The sequence below is a fragment of the Tupaia chinensis genome, unplaced genomic scaffold (assembly GCF_000334495.1).
Source record: "Tupaia chinensis unplaced genomic scaffold, TupChi_1.0 Scaffold144276_1, whole genome shotgun sequence".
Taxonomy (NCBI): Eukaryota; Metazoa; Chordata; class Mammalia; order Scandentia; family Tupaiidae; genus Tupaia; species Tupaia belangeri.
In genome coordinates, this window is record NW_006204133.1 from 1,224,306 (window position 1) to 1,236,291 (window position 11,986).

Genomic DNA, 11,986 nt, shown 5'->3' on the forward strand with positions numbered 1-11,986 from the left:
GGCGAGGCGGAGAGCCGGGGCGCGGCGGTGCTGCGTCGGTACAGGCCGTCGCGGGGGAGGGCAGCCTGGCCGCTTGACCATGTAGGGTGTGGGGACCAGGCTGCTAGGCCCGACTGCGAGTGTTTTCCTGACGTTGCCCAGACCCAGCCCTCCCCGAGGCCTCGGAGGCTTTTCCCGTTACCGCCCTCATCCCTCTGGCTTGCAAGGCGCGGTCCGTGTTCTTTCACCCCTTCTCCAAACCGTCCCGGTGGGGCAGTGACCGTTGGAAAGGCTTCAGGACATCCCCTAACCCCTCAATCCTTAAAACAATCCGGTGGGAGGAGAGGCGTGTGCGAGGCTCAGTGGCAGAGGGTCACACCGCGCTCTGGAGACTGACCCCCCCGGGAAGGTTCTGGGTTCGTGTCCCTGACTATGCTGGGCACGCGCCACCCTGATCCAAGGCTGGCTGACGCTGGGGGCGGATCAGGACATCAAGGCCCTGTTGGGAGTGCTTCCCCTCTCTGTCTCTCATTCTATTTCTTTCTCATTTAAGAAAGAAACTTCAAAAAAATCCAGTAAGGGGCAGCAGGTAGTCATGACTTGCTCTGCCACTAGGAGCACCCCACATAAGACAAATAGGGTACAGGGTCTTGCTTTATACCACCACCCCCCAGCCTTGCAATGGCACTTGTGTACCCAATCGATCTTGATGTATTGAAGCATCCCCTGGGCTGTCCCCAGACGGCATGAAGTGGACAATGCATGTCCCAGTCAGCAGGACTGTCTTCTCAGTCCACACTGGAAGAAACCCAGGCCCGCAAAGTCTAGCATAGAGGGGGTACTTCACTGCATCTCCATGGGAATGGATCAAACTGTCTAAACCCATCATAAGACTTGCTCAGCGAAGCTGACCCACACGAGAGGGCCCTCAGGCACCAGCGTGCTCAGGATCAGGGGCTGCTCAGGGTGCGCTCTGTCTCTCATGGAAGAAATAAGCTTAAACATAGAAGGGGGCAGCTGGTGGCATGGTGGTTTAGGTAGCTGGCTCCTATGTGGCCAGCGATACGGTTCAAGTCCCTGACTGGGTGGCATAAGAAGTACACTGGGCCTGTGTACGTGTGTGCTCTAAATCCCAAGAACGGAGGGGAAGGGAACACAAGTGGCCATCCTCCCGGGGGTGATTTCTCATTTTCCCTCTCTCTCTGTGCCTCTCCTGTACATGCATCCTATAGCCAAAAAGAAATGCCACATGAGAATCCAGGCGAGCCGCTTCACAATCACCCAGCACCGTGCTAGGATGGTCTTTCACCCCGTCTAGCAGGTTAGGTTCCCTCCCCTTGCTGGGCCATGAACTAGCAGTCTTAGAAGCGAGGCAGCTGGGAATAGTTTCTTCTCCCCTAAGCTGGTTGGGAGCCCCGTCATCACACCAACTCCCTGGTTTACACAACCCTAAGCTGCTTCTAGGAAGCTCCCATCCTTCGGCCCCCTCTCCCACTCACCCTCCCAGTTCTGGGAAGTCAATCGCCGCTCCCCTCCCGCCCAAGTCTCAGTGCCCCCACTTCTCCCTTTGGCCAGAAGCCAAGACTGACTCCCAAGGGGCCATGGCGTGGTCTGGTTCCCAGCCCCACAGCCACCACTGTGGGAAAACACTGCCGTCTCGGCTGTCCCCCTCGCTAAGCAGGCACAGGCAGGCAGTGGCCGAGGCCACCCTGGGACTGTGTGGGTTTTACCCAGTGTCTTATCACATCACAGGATCAGTTTCATTTTCTCCATTTTATTTGTAAATATAAAAATACTCAAATATTTACAACAAATAAATACGCGGGGACACAATAAGTTACACTGTTAGGAACCCTCCTCCTAGAGCTGGGAGAGGATATGCCAGTCGCCACAGCACGCCCACCCTCCTCCCGTCCCCCCACACAGCCTTTCCCAGCCCTGGCCTGGAAGAAGACAAGTAGAAAACACCCCCAGATATCTGGGCCAAGTGGGAGGCCCTGCCCACCCTTCCCCCCAAACACACAGGAGGCTCCATCTCCCTCCCCCCCCGAAACATTCACAGCCCTAGGTGCAGGACTAGGCCCACCCCGAGCCCTGCGTTCTCCCCACACAGGGGTACAGCACCCTGCCCACCCCACCCCCATATGTACATGGCTGCCCCACACTGGGGACAGGTGGGGGTAGGAGAGGCAACGTGATCCGACCCCTTCCCCTTCATAGCTCCAATGACTCACCAGGACGACCCCAGGCCAGGGGAAGACTCGACAGAAACAAGGCAGCATCACTACACATGTGCACACACATGCACACGCACGCACACACACACACACACACTCACTCACTCACAATCTCACAACTTCTGCCTTGAAGAGTTTTGGCTGCTGGGGTCCCGTGTGTCTGTGATTCAAAGACAGGAGGAAGATGCCTTCTGTGAGGCTGTGCCCTGGTGAGCCACGACGAGTGGCAGTGCCCATGCTGAGCAGAGCAGGTCCCCATGGCCGAGCAGGGCCAGTGGCATCTGTCCCCGGCCAGCAGTGCTCGGGCCATGTCCCTGAGGTAGCTGGTGCCTGTGCAAAGTAGAAGCTCCACCTCCCACGCTCTCGGCCGACGTCTCGGGTCCCTCATACCGACGACTCCTCGGGGTTGGAGTCCGGCAGGGGCTGGCGCTGCTGCAGTTTGCGCCTCAGTTCGTCGGCGAGCTCAGGCAGGGGGTGCCCATGCCCAAGCCCTCCCCGGTCCTCACCTCCGAGCTGCAAGCGAACATAACCGTTGGCATTTGAGTTCCTCCCACCCCCCAGGTGAAGCCGAGTCGGAGAGGGCAGGGGCTGCCCCGGGATGCCCGGGGGTGGAGAAGGGGGCCCACCCCCGGGCTGACACCGGGCGTGTCCAGGCACAATCTTGAGGGAGCCATCTGAGTAGTAGTAGCCAACAGGATCCCAAAGTTTCTCATCTGTTTCGGGGCCAGGCCGGAAAGGGGGACTGGTGGGCTCCTTGGGCAGCTCCAGAGGGTACACCAGGGTCCTCTCGGCCGCCTTGGCTCCTTTTTCCAGCTCTTCCCGCAGCCGCCGGCGTAGGGACAAGACGAGCAGCAGCAGCACCAGGCACACGGCCCCCAGGGCCACCACAGCCAGCCACACCAGCCCCAGGTTTTCCAAGGGCGCCCGGGCCTCCAGCATCACCGACGGGCCCGACCCCACGGCCACAAGGTAGACTTCAGCAGCCAACTTCCGAAAAGCAGGGGGAGGCGCCGGCATGGCGTGGCTGGGCAGCCATCAGGACCAGGGCCTGTAGCCGTGCGTCATAGAGGAAGGAGCCAGGCTGTTCCACAGGTAGGTCCCGGCCCCCGAAGGTCCAGCGAGCCCGGGCCAGGTTGGAGGAGAGGCGGCAGGGCAGCACCAGGTCTGTGCCCACCACCACCGTGATGTTTTTGGGAGTGAGCCTGACTGCAGCAGCAGAGAAAAAGAGAGAGCAGAGGTCAGTGCGGAAGACCAGCAGCCAAGGGGAGGCGAGAAATCCCAGCTCTGGCCCAGGGCCCTTTAAAAACAGGAGGGGCCTTAGGACCAGCAGTTGGCGTAATGCCTATGTCGCTGAACTCCCATGTAGTTGACCGCGGTTTGAGTCCCCAGACCTGGTTGCTTAAACTCACGCTGGGCGCGTGTGCGCACGTGCCCAAGATCCCGAGAAGAGAATGGAGAAGGGATTGCGGCGTGGCCGTACCCCCGGGGGGTGATTTCTCGCTTTCTGTCTCTCTGTCTCTGTCTGTCTGGCGAGCACACACACTCTATAGCAAAAACCTCAAAAAAAAAAAAAAAAAAAAAGGGAGGGGCCTGGCCTCAGTGGCATGGTCCACAGTGTACTGGACTGCAATGCTGGAAGCCATGTGGCTGACCGCAGGTGCGGATTCCTGGATGGTGGGCCTGGAAATGTACCAGGTGCACCTGAGGACACCCAGGGTCCAGAGGAGCTGGAGGACTGGGAAAAGGGGAACACTGCATGATAAGTTTCTGCTGAGGGGCTTCTTCTACTCTCTCTCACTTCAAGAAAAAAATTTTAAAATCAAGGCCGTGGGACCAGCAGATGGCATAGCAAGTGCGTTGCTGGACTCCCATGTAGTCAACCACGGTCTGAGTCCCAGACCAGGTGGCTTAAAACTCATGCTGAGGGCACCAGCAGTTAGCGTAATGGCTATGTCACTGAACTCCCACATAGCCGACTGCAGTTCGAGTCCCGGACCCGGTGGCTTAAAACTCACGCCGGACGCGTGTGCGTGCATGCCCAAGATCCCAAGAAGAGAATGGAGAAGGGATTGCGGCATAGCCATTCCCTCTGGGGAGTGATTTCTCACTTTCTATCTCTCTGTCTCTCTTTGTCTTTCTGGTAAGCGCATGCGCCCTATAGCAAAAACCTCTCCAAAATAAATAAATAAGTAAATAGACAAACAAACAAACTCATGCTGAGCAGGTATGCATGCATACCCAAAATCCCTATAGTGACCAGCAGCCAAGGGGGGGAGAATGGAGAAGGGACTGTGGCGTGGCCATCCCTCCTAGGGCGTGACTTCTCGCTTTCTGTCTCTCTGGCAAGTGTACGCACCCCTACAGCAAAAATATCTCTTTAAAAAAAAAAAAAAAAGGCCCCTGTGGTCCGGTTGTTAAGGGAGTCAGAACTCACATGGCTGACCACAGTTTGAATCTTGGCCCTGGAAGTTTATAAAACACACCAGGTGTACATGTGTGTGCCCCAAATCCCAACAGGATGGAAAAATGGAGGAGGGACTGCAGCATGACTATGCCCCATCAGGGGGTGCTTTCTCCTCCCTCTCCTCTCTGGAGTGCACGTGGTGAATAACAGAACCGAAACGAGACGGGGACAGAAAAGACAGCTCACCTTTCTTATTGCCAGGGAAGTTGCAAATGCCCAAGGAGTCCGAGACCGTCACATGCTGGATCAGCAGGGATCTGGCAGGGGAGCAGAGTCCGTCAGAGCCTGGCTCTAGGCACCCCGCCACTCCTCTTGGTCCCAGCACGTCAGAGCCCAACTCACCCCGAGTGGCCACCCACAGCCACACAGCGGCTGGTGCTGACGTTCCAGGCGCAGTAGGGGTCCCGGGCGAGCACGCAGTCCACACAGGACCGGTACTTCACGCAGTCTGCCAGGGGCAGCTGAACCAGCTGAGAGCGGGAGCCAGCGAAGATCAGCTTCTGCAAGAGAATCCCGCACAGCATGGGAGGGTCAGCACTGTCACACCCATGGGAGAGGCTGCAGGACCGGGACACAACACAGAGACAGAGGTGCCCAGAGGAAGGCAGAGCCATAGTCCTGAAGGAACAATCTAAGAACCAAAGAATGCAGAGACTAAGACAATCCAGACGCAATCAATCCTAAGCACCTTACGGACATGACCTTCTTAGAGAGGGACGGGCAACAGCCTTGAGAGGCTGAGAGGTGCAATCACTCACACATGCGCACACACACACACAGTGTAGGAGCATGTTTTTCTCAAGGCCCAGCAGCCCTCACAATAGCACAGCACAGCATAAGGTATTTTCCTGTCTGAATGGTGACTGCCAATCTGTGTGTTTATTCAATCACATTCTTTCTGCCATTATTCCATGCGCTAGGGAACAATTTTGAGTCACAAAGGCTGGTAAAAGGCAAACAAATCCAAGTTCAGGGGTGCTGTCTCCACGCCAGAAAACAGCAGTGCATGACCATAAAGTGCAAGCACTCCAGGGAAACGCTCAAGTAGGGGAAGACTGGGGGCTGGCCCTATGGCCTAGTGGTTAGGGGACCCAGATCCCACATGGCTGGCTGTGCAGTTCAAATCCCAGCCCTGGCAGCTTGAAAAACACACCAGGTACGTGTGTGTGCACCTGCGCCTCACATTCCAACAGGATGGAGAAATGGAGAAGGAATTCTAGTGACCAAACCCCACTGAGGTGTTCTTTCTCCCTCTCTTTCTCTGGCAAGTACACGTGCCCTCTGATACATTTTCAAAAAAGAATGGGAAGGTTGTGCCCAGACAGTGACCTAAGGGCTAGTGGCCAGTAGGAAGCCATAGTTGGGAGGGCAGCCTGAACGCCCGCAGCCTGGGAGGTCTGGCCACAGGGGCGTGATCAGAGACGAGGCTGCGGTCAGAGCAGCAGCACAGCTTGCAGGGGTCTAAGGACGACGAGAGCAGTTGCCAAGGCCTGGTTATGGGAATGCAGCCCACAGGGACTCTGCTATATATAACAGCCCTGTGGAGCACGGATTCCGTTGCGTTAGCGCTCTGGTTTCCAGGAACCCACTCCAAGCTGAGCGAGGTGTGCCTTGCTGGCTCAGCTCATAAGCCCCAGTGGGGAAAGCAGACAGATATGGGGAGGGAGCCAGGGCGGCGCTGGGCTGGCAGCACGTGGGCCTGACTTACCTTGCTCTGAGACAGCACCAGGCTTTCCACGGGCTCCTGGTCAAACACCTGCAGCTCCTCAATCAGGTGGACCCAGGGCCCCAGGCTCACGGCTTTGAGCAGCCAGCCATCTCCTGGGGGCGGAGAGGGAAGGTGTAAAGGGAGGGCAAGAGGCCCTGGGGCAGCTCCGGATCTCCCTGGTCCAGCCCCCAACAACCATCCCATGCGCCCACGTGCCTACCCGTGCCAATGAACAGGACCGTATAGGTGGCTCCGTCCAGTCCTCTGACCCGGTCAGCCACCAGGTGGGTGAAGTTAGTGTCCTTCTTCACTAGCAGGGGGCGGCCCCACTGAGGCCCCACCTGCTCCTCCATCAGTGGGTGCTTCTTAATGAAGTTGAGGGTGTTGTCAGGCAGCTCCAGAGAGCTGGTGTAGCCGTGGCGTCGGTGCCAGTTGTTGATGCACTGGGGGTTAGGATGGAGAGAGAGCCGTCAGCAGGGTAGAGACAGCGCTGTGCGGAGGCGAGAACACAGCCCTGCCCTGGAGACTCACCGAGCCGGGCCGAGGGGTGGGTATGGGGTCAGTGTAGCGGCCCCACTTCTGGGCTTGCTCGTGGTACTCTTTGTAGGGACCCTCGAACACCTGTTGGATCTCTTCCAGATGGTACTCGCAGATGGCTGACAGGTCCACGTCGCCCCTGTCACAGCGAGGGAGGAAACTCCAAGCGTCAGGAGTGGTGACCCCAGCCTCATGTCACTCCAGTACTGGGCAGACAGCAGGCCGGCAAGGCCCAGCACAAGCACTCATGGGCATGAAGACGCGCTGGCAGCCCTACAGCACCCTCTGGGCGGGGCCCTGCCCAATTCCCCAGGGCAGCTTTGAAAGGGGCAGGTGCCCAGCATTCTGGACAACTGACCACCTGGACTTCCCCAGAGGACAGGTCTAGGCCCTCACACCCATCCACCACCCCTACCCTGAGCACCTACTTCTCCTGATCACAGAGCTTCTTGGCCAACTCACCATCGTGCCCGAAAAACCCCAAAGAAGGTGGTGTTATGCCAGGAGGTGCCCTGCAGGGTGTGCACTGCCTGCAGCTGGTTGAAGTAGAGCTGCCAGTCGGGGGCAGAGCACACCAGCCGTGCCTTCAGGAACGTGGTCCACTTCCTCTGCAGGGTCCGTGCGCCCCCCACGTCACCCTGGCAGATGCAAGAGGATACTGCAGGTCAGCGGCTGGGCCGGCAGGGCTCCCGGGGCCCTCTGAGGCAGGACTCGGTACCTTGCAGATACGGGCCACTCGAGCCACCACCTGCTCGGCATAGCAGTCATACTCCACCGCCCGCTCGCTGAAGAAGAAGTAGATCTTGTCGTCGTCGCCCGTGAAGCTCCCCACACTCTCAGGTACGTAGGCAGAGCCCACGAAATGAGGTTCTGTGGGAAGGCGAGGGGGCATCAGCGCCAGAGTGCCGCCCACCCCCAGGCCCTCCCAGTCCTGGCTCCCTCAGGCCCTCACCATTGAGCCAGAAGGCCAGGTACTCTGTCTTCATGGCGTGGTGGGGCCCCATGTTGCGCAGAATGACGGGCTCCGTGCCCAGGAAGTTGTTGAGCGTGGCCGAGTACAGCTCACCGTCTACAGGAGGCAGAGGTGAGACGTGGACCTGCTCCGACCAGAGTGGCACCCTGGCCCTGGGGACTCGCTCAGCCTGCATCGGGGCAGCCACTCACCCACAAGGAGGCCAGTGTGGCCCTTAGCTGGGTCATAGGGACACTTCCCCTTCCCGTCCTCCAATTCTCCACGCTCCAAGGTGAAAGTGAGCATGTCCTGGGCAGAGGAGGAGGCCGTGAGAAGAGGCGCAAAGGCAGGGCACCAGGGCCTGCCCGGGGCGGGGTGGGAGGTCCTGTGTGGAGAGGGGTAGACTTACGATGTAGGTGCACTTGGGCTGGAAGGCATAGGTGCCACAGACGTACAAGTGGGAGGCGTTATAGGGCTGCAGGAAGCGGATGAAGTTGAAGCACTCCGTCTAGGGACAGACAGGTGTCCAGTTAGTAGGGATCTGAGGATCCGAGAAGCAGCACCACTGGGGCTAAGAACCAGCTGCAGACCAGCTCTGGGACAAAGGTAGCTCCGGGCACCCACCTGGTTACTCTTCCCTTTCTGGATACACTCGGTCTTCTTCTCAGTCGGGGCCTCCCAGGAGATCTGGGGACAGGGAGAGGCATGTCAGCAACCAGGAGCACCCAGTGCAGACTCGGGCCTAGTCCTCGGGGGGCTTCCTTCAGTGAGGACAGGGCCCCCGCCTCCCCACCATGTGGTACCCACGAAGTGCTAGGAGGAGAGGAGGGCAGTGCGAAACCTCCTTGGGGCAGCTGGCTGGGGCAGCCTGACCAAGCGGAGCCCCTCTGGTCCTGCCCCCTCACCCGGCCTGTGCGCCTCCCGCTGCCCCACCTCTCACCACTCCTTGCAGCTCCAGAGCCTCCATGCTGAAGGCAAACAGGGCCTCGCGGGCCCCCACGTATAGCAGGCCGGTGCGCTCCGTCAGGGTCAGCGTCAGGAAGTCCTGGATGCCCGTCTGGGAGAAGCGTCGCACCACTGTGGCCAGCTCTGCAGGGACAGGGACAGGTGGGGGTGAGGAGGGCCAGGGAGGGTAGGGGTCCAGGCTCCCTCTCTCCCACAGCCAGTCCTCCTCTGTAAGGTGGTCTTCTGGGCTAGTCATATCACCCTGGCTCCCCACTTCAGCTTCCCCTATAAGCGGATGCCAGCAGAGCCCTGACAGCCAATGAAGGGCATCTTCTCAATAGCCTCTTGGCTCTGTCAGCTCCACCCCGGCCTCCCTGGCCTTCCCCAGTCCGGGAGGAGACAAATCCGGCTGGTGAGGAGGAAGGAAGGGTATCTTAGCCACAGCTTCCGGCCAGAGGAAGCCATCGGACTGATGGCTCTCACTCCCAGGGTCAGCGGCCAGAGCTGGGCACCCCCACCCCCTGCTTCCTTCTTCGCTCTGCTGCCCACTGCTCAGACAGGTCCAGCCAGGCCCCCACAAACCCAGCAGGGCAGGAGGTACAGAACAGTCTGAATACTCCTTGCCTCGGGAAACCCTTCTCACCAGCAGGACCGAAATCCAGGCGGCCAGAGACACGGCACAGCTGGCCACTGGGACAGGAGGGCATGGCAGGAGGTGAAAGTGGCCAAGCCAGGACAGTCAGGGAGACCAGAGCTTGGGGACCAGAGATAGCGCTGAAGCCAGGGACCTGGGGAACCCTGCTGTCATCCTGCACACAGAGCACTACAACATTCATTCAGTCCTACATCAGCCCCCAAAATAGCTGCCAACATGTCCTCAGGGTCTCCCCAAACCAGCCTTAGTCTTTGGGGGCAACGGCAGACTGACACAGGTCGGCAGAGGCGGGCTTCATTAGCACCTGAGTGGAGCCTGAGGGAGGTGAGCTCATCCCAGGTCCCCAGAGCACACGGGCGATACAAACACCTGACATCACCTCTTCGTGCAGGTGTGTGTGCACGAGGAGGGCCGCTAGCCCATGCTGTCCCCCCAGTGTGAGCACCTGCACATACACACATGCATCCCGGGCCACCAGAGGGCATGAGCGTAGGGGCAGCAGAGGGGTCTCTGAGGGGGCTCCTACGGACTGACAGCTAAAAGACTGGGGGTGGGGGGGCGGGTGCAGGACAGACAGACATGGCCTTAGTTTCTGTATAGCCCAGCCCGGTTTGGGCTTCTCTCCAGGACCCCAGCACTGGTGGCAGTCCAGCGTAAGGAGAATGGCCTCTCCCTCACATCTGAGGGCAGCCAGGCCTGGGGTGGGGGGTTGGCAAGAGATTTCCTCCAGAGCCATCCTAAGAGTCAGAAGGAGGCAAACTACCCGTCCTGGGTCCCTGGGGCCACTTGTGTTTCTTAGAAAGCTGTACCAGGCACATTACTGGGGGCAGTTCCCTGGCAGCCTCTCTCTTCTCCCTGGATCCCTCCTGCCGGACTTCAGACACTCACCTCCAGAAGAGACTGTCTTCCGGGGTACAAGGTTCCACCACACCTCGGCCCCAATGCCCAGGCCCCAGAGCCCTGCTGCCAGCAGCCAGACAGCCCAGTGTGGGGCCATGGCACACACCCCAGCTCTGAGATCCAGGCCAGCTGCCCTGCTGAGGGAAAAGAAGGAGTCAGAATCACAGCCCCAGAAAACAGACCAGACGTGCACCCCCACCCCACAGGCAGACAGGAGAGGACACAGCACCTGGCCAGGCCTCTGCAGGAGCCCAGGACGTCCCGATGTTCTTCTCTTTGGAGGGAGACCTAGTTCCCCAGACCTGGCCTCACCCCCCCTCCTTTGTCCCCAAAAGACATGGGCTCACCCCGGGGGCACGGGAGGAACTGGGTCAACTGGAGGATGGACAGACTCCAAGAAGCCCTCCTTGGCCTCCTCTAGGCCCTCCCCCCACTCCCTCTGCTCAACAGGGAGTTGTTTAAAAAATTAGGAGGGGAACCGTTTTATCCAGGGCTCAGGCCTAAAAGATTTGCGTTTCCTGAAATAACCTCAGGAAGCAAGACCTGCCTCTACTGGGGCTCCAGCCAGCCAAGACCTCATTCTGGCAGGCAACCCCCTCAGCTGGCGAGAGAGGGTGAGGAGGGGTGGGCTGCTGGGAAGACCCCAGAGGGGGACCGCTGTTCCCTGCCCCGAGGCATGGCCGGGCAGAGCCCACAACCCCGTTCCACATCAGCAGGACAGGAGTGGGAGCTGGGCTCCTTCGGCTCCGGCCGAGTGGGAGTGGGGCCGGGAGCCGAAGGGGCCCAGCTTCCCGAGGCCCCTTTGTTGCCCAAGAGGGAGGCAGGAAGTGGGTGGGATGGGCGTGGAAATGACCAGGCCCTCATCCTGTCCCTCGCACAGCCTCAGATGAGACGAGAGCCCTCGGGCAGAGGGGCGGCAGGATAACAGCGGCTCTGGTCTCATCAGGGATCTCCCGGCAGGCGGGGCGGGGGAAGTGAAAGAGGGTGGGGAGCACGAGGGGGTTCCTCGTGCACCGCTGGGCGCGCACCGTCGGCGCCGGATGCGCTCCCCCGGCTCTGACCAGGCTTTCCAAGTCGGGGATTGCGCCCCGCGGACCCTGGCCTAGGCAAGCCATCGGGATTGGTCTCCACTGCCCCAGTGTCCATCCGTGCTGGGTACAAGGACACAAAAGCTGGGGACCTGCTCACCCCAAAACAAAGGGTGCGGGACAAGACCTCGTCCCGGGTCCCATCGGGTTCTCCCCTCCCCCAGCTCCGGGGATTTGAATGCAAACAAAGCGGCGGCGCTGGGAGCGTGTCGGAGCCGGCCTGCGGACGCCCCCTGTCGGCTTAGAATCCCAGCGCGGGAAGGGCGGAGGGGGCAGCCGGGGACTCCGCTCGCCCCTGGCCGGTCCCCCAATACACCCCCCCTGCCCTCCCTTTGCCCCTTACCCCAGGCTCGGGCTGGACCCTGTGGCGCGCTCAGGATCCGCCCGCGCAGCGGTGCCCCCACCCCCAGCTCCTCCCAGGGCGGGGGAAGCTGGCGGCCAAGAGGGGGTGGAGGGAGAGGTGCGGGGGCCAGGAGGTGCGCCCGCACCCTAGCCCACCCGGAGGAGTTGGTCGAGGACAG

The 11,986-nt window shown here is 60.1% G+C and overlaps 1 protein-coding gene across 1 annotated transcript; it reads right to left on the reverse strand.

The window, feature by feature from the left end:
• Nucleotides 1-1,751: 1,751 nt before the first annotated feature.
• SEMA4C (semaphorin 4C) lies at nt 1,752-11,930 on the reverse strand. Its single transcript, XM_014583437.2, is given in 16 exon segments — nt 1,752-3,204; nt 3,206-3,422; nt 4,867-4,937; nt 5,023-5,180; nt 6,389-6,501; nt 6,609-6,831; nt 6,920-7,064; nt 7,388-7,563; nt 7,644-7,795; nt 7,878-7,994; nt 8,090-8,186; nt 8,287-8,385; nt 8,502-8,564; nt 8,818-8,966; nt 10,366-10,511; nt 11,809-11,930. Coding segments are annotated over 15 exon segments (2,493 nt in total). The 5' UTR covers nt 10,475-10,511; nt 11,809-11,930; the 3' UTR covers nt 1,752-2,600.
• Between the last annotated feature and the right edge of the window lie 56 nt (nt 11,931-11,986).